Source organism: Microtus pennsylvanicus, chromosome 10 (genome assembly GCF_037038515.1).
Source record: "Microtus pennsylvanicus isolate mMicPen1 chromosome 10, mMicPen1.hap1, whole genome shotgun sequence".
NCBI classification, from domain to species: domain Eukaryota; kingdom Metazoa; phylum Chordata; class Mammalia; order Rodentia; family Cricetidae; genus Microtus; species Microtus pennsylvanicus.
The window spans coordinates 22962588-22981004 of NC_134588.1; the positions used below are offsets into that span (position 1 = coordinate 22962588).

Consider the following 18417-nt stretch of genomic DNA (forward strand, 5'->3'; position numbering starts at 1 on the left):
TGAGCATCCAAACTGCCTAGGCTCACCCAAAGTCAGTACGTGCAGTAGGATCAAAAACCCACTGCCATTGTTCTTGAGTTCTCAGTAGTCCTCATTGTTCGCTATGTTCAGCTAGTCCGGTTTTATCCCATGCTTTTTCAGACCCAGGCCAGCTGGCCTTGGTGAGTTCCCGATAGAACATCCCCATTGTCTCAGTGTGTGGTTGTACCCCTCGCGGTCCTGAGTTCCTTGCTCGTGCTCCCTCTCCTTCTACTCCTGGTTTGGACCTTGAGATTTCAGTCCGGTGCTCCAATGTGGGTCTCTGTCTCTGTCTCCTTTCATCGCCTGATGAAGATTAATATTCAGGAGGATGCCTATATGTTTGTCTTTGGATTCACCTTCTTATTTATCTTCTCTAGGATCGCGAATTATAAGCTCAATGTCCTTTATTTATGGCTAGAAACCAAATATGAATGAGTACATCCCATGTTCCTCTTTTTGGGTCTGGCTTACCTCACAGCTTGTCATCTTTTTAAAAGAGGTACCAGAAATAAACTTCATAAAATAGGATTCAGAAATGGAGAGATGGTTCAGTGGTTAGGTGTGTTTGTTGCTCTTCCGGAAAACATCAGTTCAGTTCCTAGCACTCTTGCTGAATGGCTCATAGCTCTCGGTAACTCCAGGTCTGGCAGATAAACTGTACTCACACCTCCATACTGGGACACAGAAACACATAACTTTTTAAAAAATCTTTAAAAAGTACAAGATTAGTTTTAAAAACAAAATATTGCCAGGCGGTAGTGGTACACGCCTTTTATCCCAGCACTTGGGAGACAGAGGCAGGTGGATCTCTGTGAGTTTGAAGTCAGCCTGGTTTACAGAGCTAGTTCCAGGACAGGCTCCAAAGCTACAGAGAAACCCCTGAGAGAGATGCAGAGAGGGGAAGAGATAGAAGAAGAGAGAGACAGAAAACTGCCTCCTGAGAGAAATGGCAGAAAGGAAGAGAGAGGGAGTAGGTGGGACTTGTCTCTTAAAGGGACAGGGTACTGTCTGTCATGTAGGCAGGCCTGACGCAGGACATAGGGCTTGATGCACTGTGCCAGGTTCCCAAAGGGCAGAGCCAAGGTGTGCCTGGATGCAAACACTAACAGGATTTTAAAACCAGACAATGAAGACCAGGAGACAGAGGTTCTTTTGGTAATTAGCCTGGTTTTACATAAAAACAACACAAAACGAAAAAAGTAACATGCAAACAAACAGAAAACTAGACCATAAAAATTTGGTGGCATTATATTTTATGTTCTATCTTTGTTCCCATGATTGCCCAGAGCACACAAATTCTACACAGAAGCCATTGTCACAATTAGTTTATTTACAAAAGTATCTTTTCAAGAAAGACAGCTGGCCCAGAAGAAGGCAACATCCCAAACACAAAGCCTGTTTTGGAAGCTCTTCTCCAGGAGGCAAGCTGGCCATGGTCGGCCCAGAATTCCACAGTAATGATGGCTTTCTTCCAAAATGTCCCTGATTTTTCTGGAATTTCCAGAATTTATATCCCACAATCCAGAACTAATACTAACCAAGAAGCAACTGCCAGGTATTGGAAATATATTTATCACATATTACATGCACAGTGCAGCGATGAGGGCGTATAAGGGGAAACAAAAGCTGAACAAAGTCTTCCCGAAACATGATTGACAACCTACATGGAGTCCGCAGACCACAGAAACGCTTCCCATCACTCCTCAGTTTCTGCTAGCTGCTTCATTGTGAGAGCACTTAGCACAAAGTCTAAATTCTAGTTCTTGATGATGTTTAAACACTTTTCACTCTTAAAATACTAGATAAACACCAAGAGACATCTCGTCAGCCCCTCTACCTGCAGGCCATGTGCTCTGTTTACTCCGCTACTTCTTCACCAGAAACCGAGTGATGTCTGACCCGTGCTTCATCGCCAGGGAGCGTCGTCTCGCCTGATTCCTTTCCTTGGCTTGCTGGGCAGTTCTCTAGAAATCAGCAAATGCAAGGTTCAGGTTAGGGGAGACTGTGCTGCAGTGGCGTGTGGCCAGAGAGCCATGAGTGTTCAGTGAGTGAGCTACCCACTGAGCCGCACCCTCAGAGAAGAAATGAAGAGGGTAGCAGCCGCCCCACATCTGTGACAGTGCGCTTCCACAGAGCCAGTGTCAGGAAGCACCTCACATCTGCTCCCAGATGGGGCTGCAAGCTTGTCCAGCCTCGCCCACCCGTGTGCACAAGTTCCCCCCAGGGCTGCTTGGACTAGCACACACGTGTGATTGTCACTGACCTCCCGGTGGCACACGGTGCAGAGAGTCTGCAGGTTGTCCAGGGAGCACTGTCCCCCTCCCTCATACACTGGCTTGATGTGATCCACCTGCCAGAAGTGGCCTTCTCCTGGGTTTCTTAGCATTTCATTTAGCTGCAGGAAGAACATATAATCAGCAAGGAGCTGTGGCTGTGCACTGTGCAATCCCTTTCTACAGCAAAAGCACAGGGGAAACACATCAGGATGCCTTCTATAGCTATTGTTGTGAGTTCAAAAAAACATAAAACTCCAGGTTAGCAATTTGAAAGCAATAAAATGTTTCTAAAGATTTTTCCCCATATTATCTAACATATTTGAGAAATCTTATAACCAAATACAAGGTAACAAGGCTCCTGACAGATTGGGGGAAATTGGTTGGTTTTTACCCTTTAAGTTGCTTTATATATTTATGAAGCCAAAAGTGAGAAAATAAGAACAGATTGGGAATTAAAAGCTATATTAATATTAATAAAAACAGTATTAATAACTAAATAACCACTCATTATTTACCTAAATGCATTTGTTCCTATATCAACGGCAGGTTAACACTACTAACCACAATGTTTTGTTTGGTCTTATTTTCTAGGAAACATCTTTTGTATCCCAGGCTGGGATCAAATTAATCGTGTAGCCAAAAATGACCTTGAACTCTTGACCCCCCCCCTTCCAACTTCAAGTGCTGGGATTAGAGCCTGCAGCATCATGCTGGGTTTATGCAGTGTTGGGCATGGAACCCAGGTTTCCTGTGCACTCGACAAGCTCTCTACTAACTGAGTTGCATCAGCTCTGGCCAGAACTTTTGTTATTTACCAGACAAGTCCCCAGGTTCCGTGGACTGGCATGGCACGAAATCTCCACAAAACTTCTCTACCTTACATAGGGTATTGCAACTGTTTAAACCTCAGAGATTAGCATGTAAGATGTCTTTTATTTTTTTAGCCTTAGATAAGAAAGTCATTAAAATTAATTTTATGAATGCTGGCCATAGGAACCCATGATTAGATCTACCCTAAAGCAGACACACAGCTAGAGGCATCATATTCCTGATTCAAAGTGACAAAGACAAGCCGGGCGGTGGTGGCGCACACTTTTAATCCCAGCACTCGGAAGGCAGAGGCAGGCGGATCTCTGTGAGTTCGAGACCAGCCTGGTCTACAAGAGCTAGTTCCAGGAGAGGCTCCAAAGCCACAGAGAAACCCTGTCTTGAAAAACCAAAAAAAAAAAAAAAAAAAGTGACAAAGACAGTATACTGCTGAGACAAAAAAACCACACAGACACAGACACACAGACACACAGACAGACACACACACACACACACACACACACACACACACCAATGGAAGACAACAGAGGACCCAAAAACAGACCCATACAATTATAGACACCTAATTTTTTTTTTTTTTGAGACAGGGTTTCTCGGTGTAAAAGCTCTGGCTGTCCTAGAACTCACTCTGTAGACCAGGCTGGCCTTGAACTCTCAGAGATCGCCTGCCTCTGCCTCCTGAGGGCTGGGATTAAAGGTGTGTGCCAACACCGGCCGGCTTGGACCCCTAACTTTTTTTTTAATTTTTTTTATTTTTAATTTTTTTTTTTCGAGACAGGGTTTCTCTGTGGCTTTGGAGCCTCTCCTGGAACTAGCTCTTGTAGACCAGGCTGGTCTCGAACTCACAGAGATCCGCCTGCCTCTGCCTCCCGAGTGCTGGGATTAAAGGCGTACGCCACCATCGCCCGGCTTGGACCCCTAATTTTTGATGCAGGTGCTGTGATGGTTTGACTAGGAATGACACCTATAGACTCATGTGTTTGAATGCTTAGCCTATAGGAGGCGTGGCTTTTTTGGAGTAGGTGTAGCCTTGTTGGAGGAAGTGTGTCACTTTGGGGCCAGGCTTTGAGGTCTCATATGCTCAAGCTAAGCCTAGTGTGGCTCACAGTCTCTTTTTCCTGCCTGCAGATCAAGACAGGTGTAGGACTCTCGGCTTCTTCTCCAGCACCATGTCTGCCTACATACCGCCATGTTTCCTGCCATGAGGATAATGGACTAAATCTCTGAACTGTATATAAGTCAGCCCCAAATAAATGTTTTCCTTTATAAGAGTCGCTGTGGTCGTGGTGTCTCTTCACAGCAATAAAACCCTAACTAAGACAGGCGTCAAAAGCACAGACCCTGGAAAAAAGACAACCTTTTCAGTAGATGGTGCTGGCCAAGCTGGACATTTGTAAGGCACTTTAGAGAAAGCAGGTAGGGATCTGGGGTGGACCAGTGACCTGACCAGTAGCGCCAACCCCTGAGGAGTTCTCAAGCGGCAAGCTGGTGCAGGGAACTTTGTCCTGCTAAAGTTAGTCACTGCCTGACTTTCTTTCTTCCGTACTGAGCTTCCTGCCTTCTGTTAGAAGGAACAGATTGAGTTTAGAAGTAACGACAAATGTCATTCGAAATGGCATATTCTTAGAAGAAAAGAATCCATTTGCTTCTGCCCTTTGCTGCCAGTTTTTTTTCTCTCTGAGCATCTTTAACCAGCAGATTCAATGGTCCAGAAGATGTCTTTATTTTCTCTGGGAAATGCGCAGCAGATCCCGGGGGCCAGCTCTCATCATGCTGAATTTGCCTCATGAAAAGAATCCTGTTCAATGTGAGCCTCCTGTCGAGGCTTCTTCCCTCAGCACTCCTGGGAGCAGTGTCTAACAGCAGTGGCTGCTACATTCCTAGACAGGTCACTTTCAAGATGGCCGCGAGTCTCCCGCACATCTTCAGAAGTCTGCTTGCCCAGGCAGCAGGCAGTGCGGGAGCTTGGCTGAGGGGTGCAGTTAGACCAGGGGATATTTCAGGAATATTGCTAGAGAAATAAGTGTATTTCTCGAGATCCCATAGATACATTAAGTCATCGTTTAGAAACAAATATTAGCTAATTCTATCATAATGTAGCAGGTAAATTAAATTAAAATATATAATTTGTTTTTTAATTAATTAATTCTAGTCAACGACTCACTACGTAGCCTTGGCTGTCCTGGAACTCACTGTGGACCAGGCTAGTCTTGAACTTGCTGAGATCTTCCTGCCTCTGTTTCCCGAGTGAGTGTCAGGATTAAAGATGTGTGCTACCACACCTGGTTAAAAATATATAATTTGTTTAGTTGACAGGAATTCCTCTAATATCTTAGTGGCAGGGATTGCTTTAGTGACCCTTTTTTGACTAAGCACACCACAAAATGAGAAATTTTCCTTTAGTTGGAAGTTTAGAATAGTTTTTGTAAGAAGATCGGACATCTGATTGTGTTTCGGGAAGCTAAGTGAATACTGATGAGTGTGCTAGGCAGGGGAACTGGCCAAAAGCTTTTACTAAAGTTGCATTGTGCAATGGACCACACACACAGCCTTTTCATTATAAGCTGCATTTTGGAGTTACCCCCTTACGCCTGGTCCTAAGATACGAACATATTGGAAGTAGCTCAGTGTCTGTGTTTGCAGCCATGTACCACACTTAACCCTTAAGACAGAATCATAATCCAAGGACACCTAGACACAGAGCCACTACTCAGGAAAACAAGTCGAGACATCATGTGGACACAGTGAGACACACAGAGTGAAGGGAACTCTACAGGGAAATGATCCTGTTTCTTTCCTCAATCAACAGTACAAAAAAGGGAGGGGATGCCAGAGACTAAACAAAGCATAAATGGCATGACAACCAAAACAAAGATGTATTTTGATCCTAATTTGAACACAATAAATGAGACAATCTTGAAAAGCAAACATGCACTTACTATAATTGACAACTTCTCATTTTGTTGGCTGTAGTCATTTGTACTGTGATTATGTTTTTACACAGGAAGAGCTGAGAGAAGAGAGAGGGAGGGATAGGGTAAGAGAGACAGGAAGGGAGTGGGCAAGAAGGACAGGATGGAGGGAGGAAAGGGGTATGAGAAGGAGGGAAGAAGAAAGGAAGGAGGAGGAAGAAGGAGGGGAAGGAGGGAACAGAGGGAGAGAAGGGAGGCGGGCGGCAGTCATTGCCCATGAGATGTATAATGAAGATGAGCTGACTGGACGAAGCGAGAGACAGATGCGAGCGGAGAGCCACACGGTGAGCGCTGAAGCTGGTGATGGTGTGGGTTTGCTATTTTCTCGACAGAGTCCGTCAGCATTCACCTCGGACCGTGGCACTGGGACAGGCCATGGAGACATACCTGCTCCAGTGGGAGCTTTTCAGTCCAGGCAGCATCTAGTAGACTCTTCCTCTGACTTTTAGGGGCATCTCTCACTCGCAGAAAGAGTTCCTGTGCATTCACCCCGCAGAGCTGACACACGCCATGTTCTGCTGCAAACACCTGAGCTCTCAGGTAACTGTTATTGGACCGGATCCAGAATTCCTCCTGACATTCCAGTGAGCAGAACCGTGAGTCCCAGGCGCTGGACCCTTGCTCAGGCTGGCAGGTAGGATGCTGACAGCGGAGACAGAGCGGCCTTCCTTCCTTATCCACAGCCTGAATGTAGCCTTTAGATGGGGATGGCTCAAGAGCAAGATCAGCCGGACAGGGTTTTGGAAATAGGACACAGGCTCTGCCGAGCTTTCTACAATAGAACAAAACACCATATAGTAAGTAGGGAAGCTGGGCCACTGCTCTGCAGAAAGGCTCCGATCTGGAATTCAGTCAGGAGGTGAAATGGCTGCGGTCGGTAGTACCCCATAGTCCAGCTAACTTGAGAAGAACCATGCCACAAAAACTAATTTGACACAAGCAGCCTCTTTTACGCGCTGAGAGGCCTCCCCACTAATCACTTCCAGACATCAGATGATGCTGGACCATGAGATGGACTGGAAATGCTCATCCAGACTAATGTGAAATCTCCAGAACCCTATTGGCTGCACTGCTCCTCACCCAGCTGGCCTATACACCTCCTCAGCCTCAGGGCACTATGGATTCTTCAGTTTTTTTTGTTTTGTTTGTTTGTTTGTTTCTGCCTTATAGGGTGAAGGGACTGTCATAGCCAGAGTGATAGAGCAGAACACTTGTTAAATATCAGGTTTCTCCAGGTAAACTACAAGTTGATCAGATAACATTAGATGTGAAACACAACAGGACACATGCTCAGTTGAGAAGGGCCCCAGCCATACAGGGCTGATATGACTGGAACAATGCCAGGCTCGCAGACAGAGTCAGGTCTAAGGCCAGGTCTCCTGGCATCTTTACCCACCTGGGGCAGGTCACATAGGCTCCTGGCTTAGGGTATTCCTCATCTCTGATGTCTAAGATGATAAGCTCATGGGCCTAGGAGCATTATTAGGAGGCCCAAAAAGCTAGTAAATCCTGACACTGCTTTGTGACCTCTGAAGAGGTCACACCATGGGGGCTATTATCACAGAAACTGGTGTGTAAGTTTGAAGCGGTATTTTTCACTGGGTGGAAGTGTCATGGGGCACTTACTTTATAGAAGGGTCCTGTGGCCTGGACTCCTTGGTGATCAGACGGATGTGGCCCCCATCGGTTTTCACTTTATTCATGGAGGCCGTGGCAACATCTTCTTTAGTGATATATCTAGAACAATTAGATGTTAAATATGTTTTTCTCATATAGGAGTTTCTGGGGAGGGAGAGGCATTGCTGAGGGTGTAGTTGCTGGTGAGGTATCCATGCTCTAGTAACTAAGTCTTCAGCCACGCTCCTGTAAGCAACCCTGAATACGCTCACAGAGTATTGTGGTTACACACACAAAGGTGTGGATACAGAAGACAGACTAGTTGGGAAGAAGAAGGGGTCAGTGGGAGAGGAAAGGGAACAAGAGAGGGTGATGGGGTGAGTCTGAACAAAATGCATTGTCTGCATTATCTACGTGAATGAAAACATCACAGTGAAACCCATTATTATGTGCAGTTAACTCAGAGTAACAACATAAAAAGAGTTTCTATACTCTTTTCTGTTTTGAGTCCCACTATGTAGTGGTCCTAGCTGGCCTGCAACTCCCTAGAGAGACCAAGCTGGCCTTGAACTCACAGAGATCTGCTTGCTCCGCTTCTGAAGTGCTGGGATTAAAAATGTACAGCACCTTGCTCAGTTATTTTCTGTATTTTTAGAAAATCCTTACAATTGTAAAATGATGTGTGTATGCACGCACACACACACACACACACACACACACGCACACACACACGCACACACACACACACGCACACACACACACACACACGCACACACACACACACACACGCACACACACACGCACACACACACACACACACGCACACACACACGCACACACACACACACACACGCACACACACACGCACACACACACACACGCACACACACACGGAGTTCCTACAGAGCCCAGAAGAAGAGCATCATATCTGCCTCCCACCCCAGAAATGGAGTGATAAGCAGTCCAATGTGGGTGCTGGAAACCAAGTCCAGATCTTCGGTAAGTAGCAAGTCCTCTTAACTGCTGAGCCAGCTCTATAGCGCCTTAAATCTTTTAAAAAATGACCTCTCTCTCTCTGTTACAAGTCAGGTTTGTTTTCTCCTTCTAACATGTGGGTTCTAGGGATTGAACTCAGATTCGGTTGCAAATGCCTTTACCCACTGAGCCATATTGCCAGCTCATAATGGATTGCCAACACAGTCTCAACTTGGTAGTTGCCTCCTGTCCCCCTGGTACCAAAGACTGACCCTAGAACCCACCTTGTAAGATAATCAAGTGTTCTGCACTGAGTCATACTCTCAGAGAAGAAGAATCTGTAACTTATATTTACCACGCTCCTGGTGAAAGTAAAGGAGCAAAAGAAAGACGCAATTATGTTTCCTAGCTGACTGTGACATTTGAAAATGTGCTTGTCCTTTCTGGCTGCTGTTTGTTATGTGGAAACCCCTATCTTTGTCCAAATCAGTTGTCACAATATTCACTTCTCTAAGAAAGTCAAGAGTCATTCATAATTTTTAATTGTCAACTACCCACAGTCTGGCATTATCTGAGAGGAAAGCCTGGTTGAGGAATTACTCAGATACGCTTGCCTGTGGGCATGTCTGTAGGGGATTGTCTTGACAGTTCATTGGTGTTGGAGGTCCCAGCCCACTGTGGGTGGCACCATTTCCTGGCCGGATAGATGATCCCACATTGTATAAGAAAGCTGCAGAGTGAGCCAGAGAGCTAACTAGGAAGCAGCAAACCTCATGGTTCCTTCTCAGTTCCTTCCTCAAGTTCCCAACCTCAACCCATTTTTCCTCACTAATCAGAGCATGGCCTGGAAGTATAAGCTGAGCAGACCCTTTCCTGTCCAAGTTACTCATGATCAGAGATTTTACTGCAGCAAGAAAACCAGACTACACAAACTCTCAAATCTGGGGGAAGAAAGGAGTGGATGTGGGCATAAGAAATGATCAAATACACGTACGGCCCACAGCCTTAAGGAAACTGCCTCTCTAACTGCACAGAGACTTTCCAAGTGTGCCTCCTCCTCTGACCTTTGAGGTCCCAGCAAATCAGCTCTGTCAGCTACAACACCACACAGCTTTCGTGTAAAGTGATTCTTTTAGCTAACCGAGTTCAACTGGATGTCCTATAAACTCAAGGTTGCCGCCCAAGGCAGCAGCCCCTTAACTTGCCAGTCTTAGCAGAACAAAGCCCTCTTGATGTGGGAGCCAGACCCTCTCACGCACTATCAGTAACACACCTGGTCTAGGTGTGGGAAGTAAAGTAATTCAACTCAAGGTAAAGGGGGAATTAAGGAGGTGAAATGCAATTACCCAATTAATTTTTTCTAATTAGCATGACCCAATTTCTTGGCTAGTTTACCCTTATTGCAGATATTTTAAATTCCACATGAACTTCTTCATGCCCAGCTTTTTGTTTTGTTTTTTTCACATGTATGATGGGGATTTGAACACCGGCCTTCATGCTTGCAAAACAAGTTCTCTTTACTCACTGAACTATCTGCCACTCCACTATCACCAGGTGATAACCTGTGTACCTAGTTTCTGATGAGTGGCTGTCAGGCGAAAGTATACATTTACCCTACCACATTTAAAAATGCTCTAGACTCTAGGGGGGACATGGGTCTCTTACAATACTTTGGTTTATGTGTATAGCTGTTTTGCCTGCACACACGTTTGTGTACCACTTGTGCCTAGTGTGTGTGGGAATCTGAAAAGGGCATCCAATCTCCTGGAGCTGGAGTTACAGATTGTTCTAAGCTGCCCCGTGGGTGCTAGGAATTGAACTTGGATCGTCTCAAAGAGCAGCCAGTGCTCTTAACCCCTGAGCAATCTCTCCAGCCCTCCACTGTATTTTTTATACATGAACTGTATATACAGGGGTTAGGGAGATGGCTTAGTGGTTAAAGTGCTTGAAGAGCAAGTATAAGAAATAGGGTTTCGATCCCCAAAAATCCATCCAATTGCCAGATGGGTGTGGCCACCTGTAGTTCTGCCTCATAGACTTGCCATATATGTAAGCTTTGGATTTCAGAGACATGCGTCAATGAACAAGGTGGAAAAGCAATTGAGGATGATTCCTGACATCTCCATATGCACACACACACACACACACACACACACACACACAATGGAAACAGAAACACACATATATATGAAATCCCCAGAACTAGAATCTCTAGGTTAAAAGTCTTGGCTGCTGTGAGCTGGGCTTAGAGCCACACACCTTAAATCGCAGCACTCAGAAGGCAGAGACAGGTGGATCTCTGAGTTAGAGGTCAGCCTGTTTTTGAAGTGAGTTCCAGAACAGCCAAAGAATACAATGAGACCCTGTCTTGAAAAAGCAAAAAAAACAAAAAAAAACAAAAAAACAAAAAAAACCCCAAAAACCAAAAACCAAACAAAGGAAAACCAGTCTTGGTTGCTTTATGTGTGATGGACTATTCTCTTCTGCAACAGAAGTCTATAAGAGCTAGTTCCAGGACAGTCAGTGCTGTTACACAGAGAAATCCTGTCTCAAAAAACACATATATGTGATATATCATATATTTATATATATATATATATTTATATATTAATATTACTTATTTATTTTTGTACTTATGTCTGTTTCTTGAAGCATAACTCAGGTTAACTCATAGTGAGTTACCTTGATCTTCTAGTTTCTAAGCCTCCTTCTTGGCCTCCATCCCCCAACCACTTCATTCCCAGACTGAAGCATCTGCTAACACATCTCTGAGGGTTCTAAATGAGCTCAGACTTCCTCAGCTTTGCAGAGTAGGGGCTGTCAAGCCTGGCCTCGGTACTGTCAATGGGAAGAGCTCGGATGTGTAATGCAGTCATTTCAGCGGTGCCGAGACATCTAGTCAGAGTTAAAATGGAAAACAACCACTCGCTTTTGCGGAGAAGGTTTAACGTAAGTTTCTGAAAACTACAAGAAAAAGATTGACCCCAAAGAAGGGAACTGACACCTTTTAAAACTTAGTGTCATGTTTCCAATATTTCATTTTTCATTGTGGCTTCCAGACATTCATGGAAATCTGACAGCTCCTAAAAGGATGATGGTAAAGATCAATTTTGGCAAACAGAGAAGGAAGGCTGTTACCTACAAAACCAGTTTCTGAATAAGATTCCAGTAAAAGATACACTTAAATTTTTTTATGATTTATTTATTTTATGTATACGAGTGTTCTATCTGATTGTGCACTCATCAGAAGAGGGCATCAGATCCCACTATAGATGGCTGTGAGCCACCATGAGGTTGCTGGGAATTGAACTCAGGACCTCTTGGAAGAACAGCCAGTGCTCTTAACCTCCAAGCCATCTCTCCAGCCCCCAAGATAGACATTTTTAAAACAAGTGCGTGCTTTGGAAAGTGGCTCATACTGATGGCTATAATCCTGGGCTCTAGGGTGCTCACCTGCTGGTAGAGGATCTAACGTAATACGGCTGCCACTAAATCAGCCTGGTCTCTGAGAAACGGAACTCATTCAGGAACCATCGCAGTGGTTGCTGGTCTTGGTCATTTCCCATCATCCTAGACTGAGTTACCTGGAAGCTAGCTGCAACCTCAGGTTGGATAAGGCCTATAAACTGCTGGGACTGTTTGGTGTTTGCTGGGGATCTAATCAATTTTTCAGGAATCCTAAAATTTCATGTCTATGTCTTTTTTGTTATTGCTCTTCTTGAGACATTTTGTGTGTGTGTGTGTGTGTGTGTGTGTGAGAGAGAGAGAGAGAGAGAGAGAGAGAGAGAGAGAGAGAGAGAGAGAGAGAGAGAAGAGAGAGAATCTGTCTCTGCGGGTGCATGTAGACCAAGGGTTGATCTCAGCGTCTGTTGCTGGATCACTTTCCACTTCACCAAAGCAGGGTCTCTTGCTGGATCTGGAGTTCAATCACTTGGCGAGTCTAGCTAGTCAACTTGCCCAAAGGATCCCTGTCTCTGTGTCCTGACTGCTGGGTCGATTCAGCTTATATATGGGTCCTGGGGATATGAACTTGGTTCCTCATACAGGTGATTTGCACACCAAGCCATGTCTCCAGCCTGACATTTAATGTTTTCAAGAAATGAGTCCTCCCTGGGCATGCCTAGGGAGTGAAGGGTGATGCCGCCCCTTCATGCCCACTGGGCTGAGGGTTTCTAAGAGGCTCTTGGTTAATTTCTCTAAAAACAGTCAGGTAGGGTGACAAGGGAAAGAGAGTGGAGTCTAAGGCAGCCTCAGGTGGCGCTCTGCCACTCACTGGGTCTTCCACACCTGCTCTGTGGACACACCCTTCCTCCTGCCACTGCTACTCACCGAGGCGCCCACAGGACGCTAGTGCTGAGCCGTTCCCCTCTGTGGCTACAAAGGTTTCCCTGAAAGACTTCCCTCTCTCTGACCAGTCACAAGGTGTCTAAATGAACCCCGTGAACAGCTTTCTTCATTCTCCTCCTCCTGTTCACACAGCCAACTCCTTAACCGAGGCGGTCTCTAGGTATGTTCTGTAGTGTGATAACCTAAAATGTCCTCAAACGTTTCGACACTTAGGAAAACTGACCCTTAGGGTAGTTATCTCCCACTTTTGGAAACGTGGTGCCTATGGAAGCCGGAGGAGGGAACTAGATCTCCTTGAACTGGAGTTACAGATGGTTGTAAGCCATTATGTGGGTGCTGGGAACCAAACCCAGGACCTCTGCATCCTTCTTTTTTTTGTTTAGTTTTTTGAGACAGGGTTTCTCTGTGGCTTTGGAGCCTGTCCTGGAATTAGCTCTTGTAGACCAGGCTGGTCTCGAACTCACAGAGATCCGCCTGCCTCTGCCTCCCGAGTGCTGGGATTAAAGGCGTGCGCCACCATCGCCCGGCTTCCTCTGCATCCTTCTATTCTTCCCTATTGACTAGAGCAAATGTAGATTTATGGAGGAAGGTGTATCAGGCAGGACTGTCACTCTGTGATTTCCCTCAAAGAAGGAACTTTGTTCCTTGCTAGGAGAAGCAGGGTTTCTGATCATAGAGACAAGATGTTTACAATGTCACACCTGGGGAGTAGAAACGGGCTTTTGGTGAGGATGGCAGATGATACTAAAAACGTGTCACAATTAATTAACCTTTATTTTCCAACCACGGAGCTGACACTATTTTCCACTCTGGGAACATGGTGGTGTGTTACAATGGGACCAGCCCCCTGCTGCAAGGCAGATAAGAGCCCCAGGGCGTGCTCTGCACTCTCGGGGGTAAAAGTCTCTGTTGTATCACAGGTACACCAACCCCTGTCTCTGGCCCCTGTTAATGAGCAGAATTCCTGGTAAGTAAAATCCAGACAATCTGATGTCTCCCAGCAGATCTGATTAAATTCACTATATATATATACCTACATTGCTATGAAATGATATAGCTATCATTTTGAGTATAATTCTTCCTCCCTCCCTCTCTTAATACAAGGTTTCTTGTTACCCAGACTACCCTTGAACTCCCTATATAGCCGAGAATGACTTTGAATTCCTGATCCTCATGCCTCCACTCCTAAGAGGTGCAATTACAAGTGTGTACCCCACAACTGGCTTATTCATTGCTATGAAGGAATGCAGGGCTTGTAATGAAAGCAATCTACCACAAGATGTGAAGGAAAGGCACGCTTACCTTTTAGCACTGTTTTCTTTGACCTGCTGTTTTGTGATCTCTTCCAAGGCCAGGACTGGGCTGCAGAACAGCTGCCCACTTTTCCTGATCATCTTCTGCTTCATGGCTGTCAGGCTATTCCACTCTCGGACAAGCCTCAAAATCTGGCAGAACAGAAGTGATGAAGAGGTAACTGTGTCCATGTACCTTCCTTTGAAAGTCGTTACTTACATGAGAAAACCGATGTCTTACAGCATCCCTCAAACAAGCTGAGCCCTACAGTTTGTCTTTCTCCAACTCGATACTACTTTCATGTTATAAATTGCCTATGGCAAGTTCAATCCAGAGTCCCTAAAGGCAATTCAACATACGATCTGAACACACAGGCACCAACAGGGAGAAGTACTCACAGAGACCAAATCAGGGAAGAAGTATAGACCCCTGCAGCCGCCCTGGAAAAGCTAGCCTTAGGGAGGCAGATCCTGCAGGGGCTGCAGGGGATGGCACAACTCCCCATGATCACACTGTGTTAGATGCCTCAGACACTAAAGGACAAAAGCCAGCAATAAATTGAGGATAACTGGTTCAATGGCTTTGGTTTTATTATCTGTCTATCTACCTCTCCATCCATCCATCCATCCATCCATCCATCCATCCATCCATCCATCCACCTTACCATCTATGTATCTCTATCAATCATCTATCCAATCTATCTAATCTAGCATCTATCTGAATCTGACCAACAGTATTAAGTGATGCTAAAGAAAACAGTTCACTGCTACCTCTTCCTACAAGAGGGGTGCAGCTGACCGCCAGGTACTGCTTCATTTCCACAAACCTCTGCTACTTTCTTGTAAATACAAATGGTGGCGTGCAATGGAGGTGACGGTCTCCCTGGCAGCTGGCTGACCTGCAGCTGCAGCACAGAGGTCACTCTGACAAGGAGTCCAGAGTCACAGTGTGGCATTATCCTGGCTCTTGGCATGTGTCACTGTTAGAATTTAACCTCAGAAGATAAAATGTGATTCTGACAGATGTGTCACAGCTGCTAATCCGATGAACGAGAGCAAAAAGATGTGAGGACAATTCTGTCCTCAGCAGCGGCGCAGGTGTGATCACTCACCAAGGAAACAGATGTCACATTTATTCTTAGCCCAGTGGAATGAATAGACACTGCCTGGATGGACAGAAATGCAGCCTGCAATCTGACTCTGCAACAGCTGTAAGGCTTGTTTCATTAAACTAAAAATGATCTCTAAAATTCCTAAATTTTATTTCAAATAAATGCAAGTGTATTATTTAGAACTCTTCTTACCTGTGAACGATTCTGTTTTAGCTGAAACTTTGCTGGCAAGTCTTCCCAAAGGTCTAACTTTATATCCAAAGGAATGAAATTACAGTTCATCGGTTTTCCATCCTGAGGACAGATGAGGAGACACTGTTAGCGCAATTCAGCCTGTAGGTACTAGGAACCACTTTATAAGAAAACTTAATTATGATGTAGCATGACCATTCTCCTCAAAAATACGCCAGGAGGCACATTCTAGACAAGGGTGTATCAGACACGAGTCCCCTGTAGAGCTGAGGTGGGAGGGGAGGCTTTTACTCTGCCTGTACACAGCCTGAGCTTTCTGCTGTCAGCCTGGATGCTGTGCTTCTGCCCCAAATACTTCTCTACTGCCTAACCTTGGAAATACACATGGAGACGATGAAAAACTGTAAACGCACGCAGAAGAACAGCTTGTCCTTGGCATTAACACAAGCACCTCCAGCCCCCAAGTGATCTTTACAGTATCACAGACATGGCTCCCATCAGACAGCAGCACCGATAAACACCTTGCCATCCCTTCCCAGGTGGTTGACACATCTGCCCACTGTTACTGGCAGGAGGGGAAGGGAGACAGAAATTCTAGAGACCTGTTTTAAAAATCTGCTTCTCCAAAGCTATGCTACCCTGCTGCTGCATGAAGACCAGCTGTCCATGCCCTGGCTGGAGAGGAAGATGGGGCTGCACTGAGGAGTAATACTGGGGGTATTATCTGCCCACCAAGCTCTTACTCCCTTATGCTTGATGATATTATGATTACGGAGGAATTGCTGAGTTCAAGGCCAGTGAGTTCCAGGACAGTTGGGGTGACACAGAGAAACCCTGTCTTGAACCTCTCCCCCAACCCAAAATCAAACAAAAAGCACTTGTTATTTATATGAATGTTAGTTATTTTAAAACTAATAATACATCAATATTTTAAGTGTCTTCATTTTGCTTCAGAGTGGAATAACTATCAATAGATATAACCCATATCAACAAGAGCTCTTAGGGTTTTCAACACATTTTCATCATGGAAAGGGTCTTCAGACTAAAACATGTGACCTTTGCTAGCCAAGGCTACTGCAGCAGTCTGAATGTTCACTTTAGGAAGCCTATTCTCTGACATTCCCCATGGAGGCTGGGGTGGGAGTGTGAGATGTGGGGGGTGGGGCGGTTGGAGATGGAGGTGAGGTGTTAGGCAGCCACAAATGTTGCTTCAGGTAATGGGAGGCTGGGAGGAGGCAGAAACTTGTTTTTTTTTCCTTTTCTCAATAAAAAAAAAAAAGAAAAACAAAAACAAAAAAAATGCTGAGTGATCTACAGGGATGAGCTTGTTCTATCCTTGCAACAAACCTTCCCTACATTTTCCAGCTGAGGAAATGGAAGCAGAGAGCAGCCCATTGTTCAGGATCATGCTAAACGGTAACACTGCAATCAAGGTCTCTTTCCCTGAAGTCTTAAAGACTCCGCTTTGATATCTCTTTGTCTTGAGATTTGACGGGAATTTAACAAGTCATATGCAGGCAGAAAACTGGGTGCCTGTCTCACTGTTAGGATCTTCACTGAAAAGTGAAGCAAGGAAGTCTGACTTTATATTCTGAGATACAAAATCCGCGTGACACTTACCTGGGTATAGAGGTGGATCCGGTCTGTGTTTTTACTTGCACAAAACATAAAGGTCTCACACACTGGCAGGGTGCCTGAATTATTCTTTTGTTCTAATGAAGAAAACAAAAGAGAATCTGAAAAGCCTGTCTACTCTGCAAAATAGCATACTTGGGGTCTGGAGAGATGGCTCAGAAGCTATAAACATCTGCTGTTCTTTCAGAGACTGCAGTTTGATGGACAACACGCATGCAGGTGGCTCACAACTACCTGTAAGTCCAGCTTCAGCGGATCTGATGCCCTCTTCTGGCTTCTCTGGGTATCCACACACACGGTCAGACACATGCTCAGACAGATCTTCAAACAGCAGCGTATTTCACTGCTGTGCAGGTCAGAATGATGAAATAGCTATGTCTAAAAGCTAACACATTCGAGAAGCTTGTCTAGGCTTGACATGAAACTTTCAAGGCAGGTCTTTTAAGAGCATTGGCATATTTGGAAACTGGGCCTTCTTTGCTAATGATTGAACAAGAAGTAACAGATCCAGAATCATTTGGAAAGATATGAGTGTGTCAGAAGGGACCTTTCTGTAACACCAGAAATCATTACCGGACTTGAAGGGTTTTAGAATTTCTCCCCTTTGCTGAGCACACTGCAGCTGGGACAAAATAGTCCCCATTTAATTATGAGCATCAGGACAGCCCTGTTGAGTACCACTGATGTGCCTGGGTTGGTCCCATTACCCAGAATTCTTCAGGAGAGACAAAACTTGTGGAGGCAAGATAATTAGAGCTAAAGGAGCTGAGCTGCAGTTCAGGAGTAGAGTATTTGTCTAGCATGCCCGAAGACCCTGCACTGGATCCCAAGTACAATTAAAACCAAACCCCAAAAGCACAGGTTAAGTAAATAATGAGTGCAGTTAATGCCTACTAAACACACCAGTGGCCCAGGAACTGTGCTAACTGCTGTCTCCAGTGCGTTTCTCACACATGAAGAGCACATTTTAACAGGAGGAATCTCAGCACATTAATAGGAATCCCTGCTTAATAGGAAAGGGGCTCCAGAGCTTGTACTCTTAAAACGCATTGACTATTTTTATTTATGCGATGTGTACTCCTGTGTGAATTTATGTGCACTGTGTACATGCAGATGCCAGTGTGGTCAGTGGGCATCAGATCCTAAACTA

The 18417-nt window shown here is 45.1% G+C and overlaps 1 protein-coding gene across 8 annotated transcripts in view; it reads right to left on the minus strand.

Annotated features, from left to right (window-relative positions):
* Positions 1-1331: 1331 nt before the first annotated feature.
* The window catches only part of Zranb3 (zinc finger RANBP2-type containing 3), a 163119-nt gene continuing 146033 nt past the window's right edge, over positions 1332-18417 (minus strand). For all 8 annotated transcript variants that reach the window (XM_075987784.1, XM_075987786.1, XM_075987783.1 and 5 more), the window contains 7 exons: positions 17253-17344; positions 15633-15734; positions 14339-14481; positions 7724-7834; positions 6485-6869; positions 2285-2416; positions 1332-1985 (listed from right to left, as the gene is read on the minus strand). In XM_075987784.1, the coding sequence (XP_075843899.1) occupies positions 1887-1985; positions 2285-2416; positions 6485-6869; positions 7724-7834; positions 14339-14481; positions 15633-15734; positions 17253-17344 (1064 nt within the window). In that variant the 3' untranslated portion in view covers positions 1332-1886. The remainder of the gene's footprint in view (positions 1986-2284; positions 2417-6484; positions 6870-7723; positions 7835-14338; positions 14482-15632; positions 15735-17252; positions 17345-18417) is intronic.